The sequence below is a fragment of the Epinephelus moara genome, chromosome 18, assembly GCF_006386435.1.
Source record: "Epinephelus moara isolate mb chromosome 18, YSFRI_EMoa_1.0, whole genome shotgun sequence".
NCBI lineage: Eukaryota > Metazoa > Chordata > Actinopteri > Perciformes > Serranidae > Epinephelus > Epinephelus moara.
In genome coordinates, this window is record NC_065523.1 from 5514393 (window position 1) to 5528757 (window position 14365).

Consider the following 14365-nt stretch of genomic DNA (forward strand, 5'->3'; position numbering starts at 1 on the left):
GCGCTCCGCCTGCACTGACAGTAGACCTGGTTTCAGCTGGCGAGCTTTTAGCGCACCTTTGGCGAAGCCTTTTGGCACGAAACTGTCACTGCGCCAAGCTGGATCTGTCGACACCTCCCCCTGCTGCGCCGCCACACCCACCTCAGCGCACCTCGGTCTACCAAACTACCAAACTGAGCGCGCCTCGGGTTGCGCTGCTCGAAACTAGCTCTGCGCGGGGTTCACCACCCTGCACCACCCTGCACCGCGCCGGGAAACTAGAGCCCATTGTGTTTTTGCCATGATGTCACTGCGTTTCCTGCTGGGATAGTGTCATGAAAAGCAGTTGGTTTGAACTTCAACATCATTGTGTTTCTTGCCAAGATAGTGCCACGAAAAATCAGTAGTTTTTTACTGTGACATCACTGCGTTTCCTGCCAGGATAATGCCATGAAAAGCATTTCTTTTTTATTGTGACATCACTGCGTGTCCTGTCGAGATAATGCCATGAAAAGCATTTATTTTTTTACCATGGCATCACTGCAGTGACCATGGCTTCCTGCAGGGATAGTGCCATGACAAGCAGTTGTTTTTTACTGTGACATCACTGTGTTTCCTGCTGAGATAGTGCCACAAAAGATCGGTCATTTTTACCAAGACATTACTGCTTTCCCTGCATGGACAGTGCCATAAAAAAACGGTTATTTTTACGGCGACATCACTACATTTCCTGCTGGGATAGTGCCATAAAAAAACTGGTTGTTTTTTTATCGAGACATCACTGCGGATGAGAATTTGATTTTGATAAATAATCCTCAGTAATGTGGTTATAATAATTACATGAGCAAAGGCAAATAATACAATAGTAGAGCTGTTTGGTAAGTTCAGAAAATGACATAATTTTACTGTAATGCAGCCGTTAATATCACACTATCTATACATAGTGATATATTTTTTTTATGTTTACTTTTTGTGGGATAGGTTTTGTGTGTTTACTTTCTAGTTAATTTCTTCATTTTCCCTTTAAGAGAAGTATTCACTTTTGTGTTACTGAAATGTTGAATAAAGACTTTTTTGGAAAACAATAAAAATTAAAAAATCTAGGGATGTACAAATCACAGAAAAAAAACGTCAGTGCCAGCCATGCCTCAATTGATGTTAAGCAGAGAGACTTCAAATGGTGCACTAAGTCAGAAACGAGACTAACAGCCAGCTCATTCACATAGTTGAATTTACTGCTTCTAAAAGATACTATTGTCTCCTTATGGGATGCTCTCTCTCTCTCGCTCTCTGTCTCTCTCTCTCTCTCTCTCTCTCCCTCTCTCTCTCTCTCTCTCTCACAGACACACACACACACACACACACACCAAAGGGGCTCAAGGCTTTGCCTACACTATGTTATTAGTGCTCCTCTTTTACCTGCCCAGGCCATTTTACATCTGACTGCAGTAATTATACTGTAAGTCTCATTCAAAGGCACACTAAACCAAACATTATGAAGTGACTCAAACAATTTTTTGCTATGAAAATACAAAAATATTATTAATATTTTTTAAAGCACTGGCTTAGGATAGGGACATAACTTTAGATGGCTGTATTCTGAATGTATTTCACTGCCTATTTTAATAAAAAAGATGCTTTTGAGGGTGTGATTTAATGAAACGTGAAAATAATCGACCTTCAGCAGGTTTGGAAAGTATGTTTTCTTTAAAATCGGCAAAATTACACCATTTATCATAGCCAGAAATTGAAAAACATAATTATCAATGGATTTTCAAATATCCGACGGTCCTTGAGCGTATCATGTTTAGCAGTCTGAGGAAGAGCATCACGCTCGAAACGTCATACAAAATAAAAAATTGCATACGGGAGCTCTTTTGTTGTGCGGATCGCTTTTTTCTTTTTTCATGCTTGAGCGCATCATGTTCAACTAATGCTTCCCAGAAAAAAACAGAACTAAATCTGAGCTTAACCCTTTGACACCTTTCAGAAACAAGGGTAAAAAGGCAGCGAGCAACTTGCTAAGAACTGTCCCACAAATAGCAAAAAACACAACAGATTTAGAAAAAAAATTTTAACTTTGAAAAAAGAAAGGGAAAACTATACTTATTATTACTATATTGTTATAATTATTATCATTATTATTATTAAATATCTGAAATTATGTACAGAATTAATGTAATTTTTAAGCACTTTTTCAGGTCATTTCCTTGTTTGTTGGTTTTTAACTTTACTGTTTACCAATTTTTTTGGTTTTACTTTTCTATGTTTTACTAATTTCTTGCATTTTTTTTTGAGTAATTTCTTCTTTCGGTGCTCATTGCCTTCTTCCATATTTTTGAAAGAAATCAAGCTCAGGTTCAAAGGGCTAAGACAGTGATAGTTTATCAAAATCACTTTATTCAAAATCGCTGACTTCAACTCCAGAATTCTGTCCTTAACTTTAAACTTTCAAACATGAAAGGATAAGTTTTAAAATCTAATAACTATTTGTAGCTCCAGGGAGGGTCAAGATTGAAAATGAATAAATAAATAAATAAAATCAAGTCCCAACCCAGCCACCCCCTTCCTGTGATAAGTAAAGAACAGTCCCTTGATTTTGATTTTTTTCTCCTCTTTTCCTGTGATCAACCAGTGAGGAAGTGGATGGACTAATCGTGCCCAGCTCTACTTTTAACGAGCACTAAATACAATCTGATTTTTATTGCAGGCTACAGATGGTTGTTTGCTTTTTAAAAGTCTGGGAAATTTCAGCGTATAGGCTATTTGCGCACCTGACTGCAATAGTCATTTTTCAGGAAAACCAGCCTACTTCACAAAAAGTACGTTTAGTAACGTTACCGTTTAGGCTGCCGTATGTAGCCCCCCCCCCCCCCCCCCCATACAGACACGAGTTTTCACTTTGAACAGAGAAGGTGAAACAGCCTCAAGCTACAACTCCACATTTACATGCCAACGAAACAGGCAGCAGTAAAGTAATTTAATATTACAACCTACATACCTTCAAAATCTGATAAAATCCCTTCGAGGTGGTCATTCACGGAAAGTTCCGACATCCTGACTGAGTGCAGAAGGCTCCGTGATGCCGCTCCGAGCCAGATGAGATAAAACGGAACTCTCTGGGTAACTTGTATTCCCTATCAAAAAGAAGCTACACTGGTCCGCGCTAATGTGTGCAGACAAGGAGCTGACTGCGCTGAACTGTGTCCCGGCTGTCCTCTCTGTGCTGTGCGTGTCCTCGCTGCCTGAACTCCAGGAGCATCGGCGTGTCTGTAGCCCAGCCCCCCTCCTGCCCCCCTGCTCGGCTGCCTGCAGGATGCAGCCCGGACCCGGGGGTGACAGTGGGCGGAGGACGGACGGCTGTTGGGCGGAGCCGTATGCAACACCTGGAAAAAAAAATCCTCAGTCAAATTTCTCTTTCCTTTGCTGTCTTTCCTCCCCCGGCTGACTCCCCTCTAGTCAAAGGCGTCAGAAGGACTGAGAAGTGTCTGTCTGTTCAGAGTCTTACCCAGCAGGCTCACAGAAAAGGCCAGTCTAGCCCCTTGCCTACCGACACGGTGACCAACCATTTCCACTTAGGATGCTCCACATTGGTCTCAGGCAGGGGCGTAAATGTAGACATTGCAGGTAGTGCTGTTGCATTGGGGCCCATGAGGTTGAGGGCCAATAGAGAGAGTAGGCCCCTCAACAATGTGTTGGGAATGTGCCCTTATGAGTGATGAGTCATGTGACAAAACCATATGTGCATGATAGCGTGCACTAGGGCCCACTGTAACTACCTTACATCAATGGTCAAAGGACCCAAGCTCTGGGAAAAGTGGTTTTGGGATGTATGTAGATAATGTTCAGGTCAAGCAATTGTATGGGCTTTGTCGTGGATAGAGGAGGTCAAACCCCCTAACAGTGTCATTTGTTACAATTCTGCTGCTGATTTGTTAGCTTTGAGAGGTTAGACGTCAAGGGCCTGCCCTGATCTGCTCCTTGAGGTCTTGTGCAGTTTGTTAAGGATTGAGCTGCCAAGCAGTGGAATAAAGAAATGAGGACGGGCCCTAGTGCCCATTATTATGACGGCCCTATTGCACACTATCATGCATGTACTGTCAACAACATCAACACACATATTACCCAGCAAGAATCATTGCATATCTGACAAAAATATCAATGAAAGTAGGACATTAATTATTTGATTAAATTGTTTTTAGAGTATATTTATAGATTTTATAGCTCATATAGAAAAGTATTTAATTTTGTTTTAGATAGCTACTATTTAAAAATGAAAAATAAAACAAAACCGTGGGTGTGCCTTTTTTAAGGAAATGCAAATGGCTTTTATTTTGTTTGTTTTATCATTTATCTTTGAACACATATATTTCCAAGGTGGCAATCTGAATCACTTATAGGGCCCACTCTATACGGGCTCCTCAACCCCAGGGGCCCCAGAGCAGTCGCACTGCCTGCACTGTCTATATTTATGACCCTGCTATTAAGTAAGGTTTCTGTGGGCCTCAGGACACATGGGACTAGTCGGAAATGAAATCTCTGATAAACTGGCTAAGGAAGCTATTTTAAGAGAAACTACTGATTTGACTGTTCAGGTGGGAAAGTGTGAATGATTTAGCATTTGCCAAAGAAAAACAAGAGCTTCAGTGGCAAAAAGAGTGGAAAGAAATGTGAAGGGGCATATGTTACTTCTCTCTGCAGCCCTCTGTAAGAGGATGATTAAATTTGGAAGAAGGGACGATGTTGTTTAAACAAGGCTGAGACTGGGGCATTGTGGTTTAGCCAGTTATTTAAAAGCCATAGCCAAGCATCCAGACGGTTTGTGTCAGTGTGGAGAATTGGAAACAGTCCAGCAAGATGTGCTCTCTTGTAACAAATACAGAAATGAAAGGCAACAGTTGTTAAGGAACCTGTCAGGTCTGGGTTTACCAGCTTTCTCCTGAAAATCTGTTTCTGTGTCTACTGATTGATAGAGTAGTCCTGAAATTTCTCCATGCTTCTGGGCTTTATTTGAAAATATAAGGTAAATAGTAAACTCATGCTGTGGAGGTTAGCATTACACTTTTTAGTGTACAGCCTGCCGGATCCTCATTAGAAGAAGTAGAAAAAGAAGAAGAAAAAGAAGGACGCTCCACATTGTAAAACATTAGTGATGGGCAGACCAATTCTTTTCACAGAATCGGTTCCTTTCAGTTCAAACATATAAATGTATCAAACCTTTTGAGCTTTAATGCTGTTTGTAAAATATGATGTCAGTCTCTCAATGTTACAGAAATGTCACTGGCGCTTTTTGAAGGGCAAGTAGCAGACGTCCCAGTAAAGGCCAAAACACACCGGCAGTGAATGCTGCACATCAGAAAATATGATCTTATTATTTTCAATGTAAAACCCCACATCCACGGCGGCTAGACGTGCATTGGCGCTACTGGACATGCTGCCCCAAGGCACTTTACACCACTGTCCTATTTCTGGCCTCGCCTTCCCGGGAATTAAATGTATTTTTTCCCCCACTCACTCTTCTGCTTGTACATACGGGCTCCCGCAGCAGCTCTTTTCTCTGCTCCTATGGCAGCTTGACTCCTCTCCTCACCCCTGATGCGTAAAGACAACACTGTAGCTGTTACTGTCTTGTATGTGACAAAGAATGGCTGAGGAGAGAGACTCGTTGAGGTTGAGAACTATCTCGAGCTCAGCGACCTACAGTCCTATCATTAAAAAGACAATGTCCAAAAAGATATTGCCTGGTGAGTCGTAGCTCTGGAGATGGGCTCGTCAGGTGAGAAATCAAGTTTAGTTAGGGGCTGTCCACACATGATTTTAAGCTAATGCAGAGGTGGAGGAAGAACAGATCTTTCAGTAAAAGTAGCAATAACTTTGCATGGTTGTTTGTTGACAAGCTGCAGTGCGACATGTCCAGTGTGTGCCAGGGGTGGCACTTGACGTGCTGCACATTACGCACCACGGTGGCGCCAGTGTGATTTACCTCTGTAGCCTTTTGCTGCATTCATGTTGTATTGGACCAATCTGAAAAATTAGAGCTGATCATATTCAGTGGCTCACCAGATGTATGTCATTTGTTCTTTGTTATCAACATGCTGTTTCAACACTGAGCAATAAACAGCACATCTTCTTTGAAACATCCATGTTGTTCCCACATTACAACTTAAAGCTCATAAACACACCGAAGTCAGAAGAACAAACATCTGAGGAGCACATAAATGCACCACTGGCCGTGGCTGGTGAAGGTCTTGAATAGATGTGATTAAATCAGTCCTCACTCGTTATTCAGGGCCATTGCTGCACTACATTATGACACATTACAGATTCATGAGCACTTGGACATTGTACAGGCTGACCCAGTTCATCAGTGACAATCTATATCATATAGGAATTTAGTGATGAGAACTAATCTTTTCACCTTTCATTGATTTAATGTAAATAATTGCTGGAGTTTTCTTAATTTCCAAAAGCTTAATTAAAATCTTGTTTTCATTTTGAAAATCATTTCATAACTCATAAACATGAGTTCTTCTGACTTGATGTCATGTGAACAGCGGTGTCATCATCCTCTCTTTATGTATCTGCTCTTTCAGGAATTGGTTTATTTCCCCTCATGTTTTTATACTTTCCATTTTTTCTTGTAGTTTGAAGGAAGAAAATGCTGCAGACTGGATGTAGATTTTGTGTGCACACTCATATTCCCCAGAGGATGAACTTTTGTCTCTTTGGACTGAGTTAGGAGATTACTGCTTTTATTGTATTTTCACAGGTAGTAAGAACTGATGTCTCTGAAAGACAGTCAACATTCCTCACCTTAAGAAACACCCAGTCAGATGATTTCGTTCCAATAATAATTAGTTCTTAATGTCCTGAAGTCAATAATTCCTTTTTTTCTGGTAACATGCTGAACAAAGTTGCAGTGTATTTGTCTTTAGTGACACATTACTTTAGTTCAACCTCATTCAGTGTAACAACCAGACACTCAAAGTAACTTTCCAACACTTCTGGGGGGAGTCACAGTGTGTTTGCATTCAGGTAGCTCACTAAACCCCAACTGAAGGACACACACACACACACACACACACATACCACCCTCTGTTCATATCATGAAAAGCCACTGTGGCATTAATCCTCCCTGGTTCAGAGCCACAGGGCTAATGAGAGCCCCCCGACCCAACAGGAGTGTGTGTGTGTGTTGTGTGTGTTTTGTGGTGGCTGTGGGAATTTAGTCACATGGGTTTGGCTCCTCTCTCTCTCTCTCTCTGTCTCTCTCTCTCTCTCTCTCTCTCTCTGTGGCTGCTTAATTGCCCTGTTTCCTGTGATATGCTCGATAGTTCCAGACGGTGCATCTGTGTGTGTATATACATGTGTGAGTGCGACTACAACTCTGTGTGTGTGTGTGTGTGTGTGTGTGTGTGGTGTCTGTGTGTGTGTCTGTGTCTGCATGCTCGTGCTCCAACTCGCCTGAAGGAATCCTCTTGTGCAGTGCTTGATGTCTGCAGTGAATTGTCAGGGCCAAAGTATTCAGGCACCACATAGCAGAGCAATTTAGATAGATGGGCTCATAGTCATGATGGAATATGATACATGAAGAGTAGAATCAGATTTTAGGAGAACCTTTTTTTCTGATAACCTGGGTGTTATTTTTTACAGTTCTCCCCATCATGTCCATTAAATATGATCACACTTCACCCACGAGCATAATTGCAGAGCATGGCAGCTCCTATACACTGCTCTGCAACATGCGCATTGGGGTGAAGAAACACTGGTTTTTAACAGGTTTTAACAAGTTAATTTTAACACAAATATCTGAAATGTTTTTGGGTGCGGAAACAAAAGTCATACATAATAAAGCCAAACAATAATAAAAAAAAAGCCATCAGCTAATTTTTTTAGCAGCTATTCCAAAGGATCTTCAAACATTTAGGGAATAGTAAGGGATGTAACAGTTGACCAGCTCTTTACTCAGACAAGGATACAGGAGAGGTCAATGGTCATTGACCAAGCTCTGCCTCCAATGCACACTGGGATGGTTTGCAGCCAAGAGTGAAGCGGCTGGAATGAGAGTCAGTGCCTTTAATTCTGAGGCCATGGTACTCTGCAAGAAAATGATAGATTGCCGCCTTCAGGTTTGTATTGAATAGCTGCCCCAGGTGAAGGAGTTTAAGTATCTTGAGGTCTTGTTTACAAGTGAGGGTAAGATGGACCAGTTGATACACAGATGAATTGGTGCCATGCTGGCAGTGAGGTGTTAAAGTCTGTTAGTGCTCGGTGAAGGGGAGTTGAGCCTGAAGGTAAAGCTCTCAATATACCAGTTGATCCTTGTCCTAAACTTTACATATGAGCTTTGGTTAATGGCAAAAAAGATCACAAATGCAAGTAGTCAAAATGAAATTCTTTAATAAGTTGGCCAGGCTTATTCTTAGAGATGCTGTGAAGAGCAGTGTTGGGCTACTTGGTAAATGTAGTGAGCTAAGCTACTGGTTACCCAACATCAAAATATCAGAAAAGCTATCAGCAAAACAAATAGGCAGGCAAAATATGTTCAGTTGAATTGTTTATCATAAAACAACAGACTTATGTTAAAACTTTTTCTTTTCTTTTCTCTTTTTATCTTAAAGACTGAGGTTTCTAGTTTCGCAGACTGGGCGAGGCGGAGGCGCAGCGCACCTGCGCTTCGCCAACTAGGTGTGGCCAGGCGGATTTTGCAAGTTTGGCACACCCTGTGCGCTGGCGCAGCTACTCCTCTTTCCCACCTCCGTCCCTCCTACCTGCGCAAGTTGGAAAGAGGGAGGAGAGAAGGCATGGAGTGGGTTTTACACACATCACACCAATCAAATGAGCCCCTCTCCTCGCCCTTAAATGCTCTGCGCGAAGGCGTAATGAGAGTTTACTAAATTCGCCATGGCAGAAGAGAGCAGCAGCGTCAGACGGCCAAACTTACATTTATGTGCTGATTGCAGATAGTTGCATTGAATAGTGGTTTTTGTGGGTATTTATTGCATTATTAATGTGCCTGATATTCTGGAAACCTGCCTGTGAGGTTTTGGTGACGTGTGCTCACTGTCTGCCGGTCAGTGCCTGCGCTCCGCCTGCGCTGACAGTAGACCTGGTTTCAGCTGGCGAGCTTTTAGTGCACCTTCAGCGAAGCCTTTTGGCACAAAACTGTCACTGCGCCAAGCTGCATCTGTCAACACCTCCCCCTGCTGCGCCGCCACACCCATCTCAGCGCACCTCGGTCTGCCAAACTACCAAACTGAGCGCGCCTCGGGTTGCGCTGCTCAAAACTAGCTCTGCGCGGGGTTCGCCACCCTGCGCCGCGCCGGGAAACTAGAGGCCTTAGTGACATTTGAACTTGTCCTCCAATGACATGGCATCATCAGTCGGCCCATTGCTCTCTCTTTCTCTCTCCTCTTCCTATTTAATGTATTTCTCTGTCTCGACCTCTTTTAGTAGGCTATCTGGATATGCCAGTAATTCAAAAACAGAATTCTACAAAAACAAAATTCACTCAAAACAACCATAATAAAGAAGACAGTAATATAAACAATAAAAATAACAGACCTAAATGACAACATTTCTTTTTTTGAGACATTAGAACATGAACAAATGTCCACTGTAAATATACTTAATATATACAATCTATGGCACAAGAGAGACACATCAAGTAGTGCAATGTAGCCAATCAGGAAGAGGAAGAATAGGGCAGGTCTTGCCAAGAAGAGCTAATAGTGAAGCAGCGAGCAGAATAACGTTAAGGATTGTTATGTGATGTCACGCAGAAGTGCTTCCCTTGTCCACATGTCTCAGTGTGGAGCTGGTGTTAGACACATTACTTATCCTCAGTTTTATTATCCTTACTTTTATCCAGACCTCTGCAGAAAAAATGTCTGCTGCACTTCAGCTATTGTGCTACTCAGTTAATTAATCAACCTCCCTACTGAAAAGCTATTTGACTCAGAAAATAGTAACGTTACCACCATGCTCCTGAGAAATTAGCTAAGTTAGAAACATCACTACTTGTAGTGATGCTGCTGCCCAACACTGGTGAAGAGCACAGCTAGGAGGAGACCCCACTGCAGCCCCATAACCAGAAAAAAATGTTTACTTTGTTTGTTTCGGGAATACCATAAATACGTTACATTTGCATGTTTCATATGTACCATTGGCCTGGTAAAACCATCCTGATGATGTGAGCTCAACATTGTGTTTTGCTCTCTGTATCAATCTGGACTTCATCACCAATAAAGCCAATTGAATTTTTTTTTTTGCCAATTCCAGTCAGCAGAACGATAAAAATGTCTTTCCTCCAAGAAACCCTGCATGTGCATGCTCTTGTTCTTGTTGAACTGTTGTTATTGACTCTATTTCTGCAATAACTTCACTTATTGCTGTGTTTATTCTACTAACATTAGAGTAAGCGCTTGTGGCTTCGGGAGCCGCCATTACTGTTCTGCAAGCTGCGGCCTGTATTTATGTCATCAGCTACAACACAGTCCCTGATTTGCTGCTTATGTTGTCAGCTACAGTGCGGATCTCTGATTGGCCCTCATTGGATTTTAATTTCTGAAGAGAGTTTGAGAAGACAGCAGGGCCAAACTGATACAGAGAGCAAAACAGAAATTTGAACTTAGTCATTAGGATGGTCTTACTAGGCTAACTTACCATATATTAATTTTTAAATTGATCAAGTATATGATCTGACTTAGTCATCCAGAGATAGAGGTGATGGGGTGGCGAGACATCTCGGCGAGGCCTTTTTTTTTAGCGACCCATTGCTGTTTTTCTAACAGGGATAGTGCCACAAGAAGCAGTTGGGGTTTTTTTTACCAAGAAATCGTGGCATTTTCCAAGTGGAATTGTACCCCCAAAACAAGATATTTTAAGTCAAAACATGATCTTTCCTAACCTTTTGTGTCTAAACCTAAAGACAAGTTAAATACAGCATTGTTGAAACGTAAAAGTTTCAACATATCAGCTACATAATGACATACAAATGTAATTTATGGTTTGCAGAAACGTACCATGCCAACAATTTTGTTTTGGTGACTGGGTTGCCTAAAGGCCATTTGAGTTCCATTAAAGAGTATGAAGTAGACTGGCTCTATTTTAAAACTGTCTTGAGATAACTTTTGTAATGATTTGGTGCTATATAAATAAAATTTAGCTGACTCGAGGTTGTTTGGGGATCTAATGAGGATGTGAGCATTATACACTCCTTTTGTATCTAATGCAGTAAATGTTTCAGTAACTAGCAAAGATAGCATTAAAAAAAAAAAACTTAAACTCTTCCCTTTCTTTCAGAGACCACTGGAACCATTCAGAAAATAAAGTAAATGTTGAGAAGTTCAGTTATTGATGAGTGGACACTCTTCTCTTTTGGAGACCCATTTTATTATTTAAGATGATTAGACAGCTGTATTCTGACATGAAACTCTTACCTGAAGCACCTTTATAGTGCATAAACAGCTGCTCAGTGGCCTTGTAAAAGATAATAATAAATTCCTAACCTCACACACTGCACACATACTGTACAGCATATATGGACTGTGCATATTTAAACCATTTCACACATCTGTCCAACCTGTCTGGTGATACGAATATATCTAGAAACATTACGAATGAAGACTTTACCCAGTGTGGGTCTGGGTGGTTTTCAGTTTTAAAAAAGCATTCCTAAGGCTTTCACTTTTTTCACTGGTAGAAAGAGATGAAATGCTTCCAGCTGAAATAAGAATACATTTAAGATTAGAAGCTGAATAAGCTTTATTAGCAATACTGATATCTAAATATTTTAGAATCGAAACATGCCAAACTCTTTTTTTTCTTGCATTCTTACATTTAATGGTATACAGAGTAATCATGACTCAAAAGTGTGTTTATACCTGCAATTTTACAGTTGTAATTGAAAAATGTCTCATCTGACTGTCTAAAAACCCTGGAATGGTCTTGCAAATGTTCATTTTAAACTTTGTGTCTCTGAGGTACTTCAAAGAACTTTGTGGAACATCAATGAAGTGCCTTTAAGAACTTAATTATAGGTTTGTAAAAGACACCATTCATCAATCACAAAGGTACTGTAAATGCTGCACTGCAAATTGTTGGCTATCCAATGAATATCTTTTATGTTAAATATTTCAATAAGGGCACTGGAGTCTTGATGTGAAGTGTATGTAACAAAAAACAAAACAAAAAAAAACGGAAATCTCAGAGGTCCACTTATTAGCTTTTAAGGCCTTCAGCTGCATGTCCAGCCTAGTCTCATAGAATAGGCTGTTCGGATGCACTGTTAGTACCAAAGTAACGCACCAAAATTTGTACATTTCCCACGTTACGATGAACGAGTAATTCATGTGTAATTCATGTATATGGAAGGCTGCAATTACGTCACAAATGCACTGACGTGAGTAAAGACAAAAGTGGTCCAGAGTGGTCCAATTCGGCAGCATGTTGGGACTTGACCTAGTACTTTATTGAGAAACCAGTGTTCAGAACTGTGTCAAACTTTAACTGAACTTTGAGTCCTTTTAAGGTACGTCCTAATGTTTCTTTTGCTAAACCTAACCACAATCACTTCACTTACTTAAACCTCACCTCCACCAGGAAACATTACGTAACGTTATGTTAAGGATGTAATATAATTCATGGGGCGCTAATTTGTGCTGTTGTGTGTGCATTTTGAAAACATTCTGATTGGAAGTTCAGCCCAGCGCGCAAGAAGGGAAACGGAAATGAGAAAAGTAAACAAACAGCTAAAGTCCAGAGGGAGTGATACCAAAACAAACTTGTTACATAAGGTAAGATTATTTTTCTTCAGCCATTGAACTCTTTAGCAGAAACATTCATGGTGGTTTATGTTATTGTTCACTGGTGCACAGTAAATATCCTCTGTTCTTTCAACCCTGGATTGTGCTGTTGATGTGCTAACTGGGTAACTAGTCTCAAGATGGTCTTCTGGGGTCCGTTTCACAAAGCTGGTTTAGTGAAAACTCAGAGTCTGTTAACCCTGAAATGAGGGAAACTCTGAGTTTTCCGTNTCAGAGTAGATCAACTCAGAGTTCAGGATTAGACTCAGAGTTTGTTGAACCTGCTTTGTGAAACGGACCCCGGATTCCCTTTTTGAATGATGATTACAGACTACTGCCATCTGCTGGTTTGAAGCTGTAGTTTTTGGGGTGTGTTCATGTGCAGCTTGTTTGCTGGGACACGGCGACATCAGGCAACACAGCAGGGGGGCTTCATTACTGCTAATTCTCTGGAGTCACTTTGGTGTGTCTGGGCCTTATAGACTTTTGTTTCCCATATTAAACCAAAACTCAGTGTACTTATGTGACTGTATGTAGCCTACTGTATGTACAAACTTTGTAAGTTTACACCACTTATGTCCCACACGTAGCTATTTTAACCAAAACCACAATAATTTCCTAACCTAAGTATTTTTTTTATTTTTTGTTCTCTAGACATAACCAAACTTGCAACCATTTATGATTNGAGTTTTGGCGTAGCCTAGTTCTGCCCTCTGTCATTTTAAAAAAAATCATTAAAAAAATCAGAGTCAGTAGATACCAGTAAGTATTTTTTTTATTTTTTGTTCTCTAGACATAACCAAACTTGCAACCATTTATGATTGACTTTGCATTGGCATTGTTTTTGTGTTGTCGGCATGTAACTTTAACAAATTTGTGCCCACCACCACATAAGGTGTTGTTTTGTTTAAGAGGTCCTCTTTATTTCACATATTTCTGAGACTGTGTTGACATGTCATGGGGTGCGTCCCAAGTCTCTTAAAATTACTGCTAACCACCTAACCTAGCCACCTTACCTAACTGTTTAGTCCCTCCCACTTAGGAAAACATTTAAGGAGTCAGGAGTTAGGAGTGAGGAGCGAGGATTGCTGATAAGAGACATGAGACGGCCTTACTCTGAAGCGTCACGTAAAGCGACGTCCTTTTCTGATGACAGTGGCACAGCTGGATCTGCTGCATAACGGAGCCAGCGTTTGGCGTACATCCCAAGTCACATTATATTCGCTGTGGCAATTAACGAACGGTCTGTAGCCCTGCCACTGTCACTGTGATGAGCATCATTATCATTATTATTATCACTATTATTAAATCCACTCGCCATCATTCAACAAGTCAGCTGCTGAGTGAATAAGACATCAGACCTATCAGTCTACCTCAATCAATTCAATTTTATTTATGAAGCCCAATATCACAAATCACAATTTGCCTCACAGGGCTTTACAGCATACGACATCCCTCTGTCCTTATGACCCTCACAGCGGATAAGGAAAAACTCCCCAAAAAACCCTTTAACAGGAAAAAAAAGGTAGAAACCTCAGGAAGAGCAACTGAGGAGGGATCCCTCTTCCAGGACGGACAGA

General features: G+C 41.0%; 1 protein-coding gene across 1 annotated transcript in view; it reads right to left on the reverse strand.

The window, feature by feature from the left end:
* Nucleotides 1-3234, reverse strand: part of septin12 (septin 12) — a 119399-nt gene extending 116165 nt beyond the window's left edge. Inside the window, exon 1 of the mRNA XM_050068711.1 lies at nt 2981-3234. Within this exon, the coding sequence (XP_049924668.1) occupies nt 2981-3035 (55 nt within the window). The 5' untranslated portion in view covers nt 3036-3234. The remainder of the gene's footprint in view (nt 1-2980) is intronic.
* Nucleotides 3235-14365: the final 11131 nt, after the last annotated feature.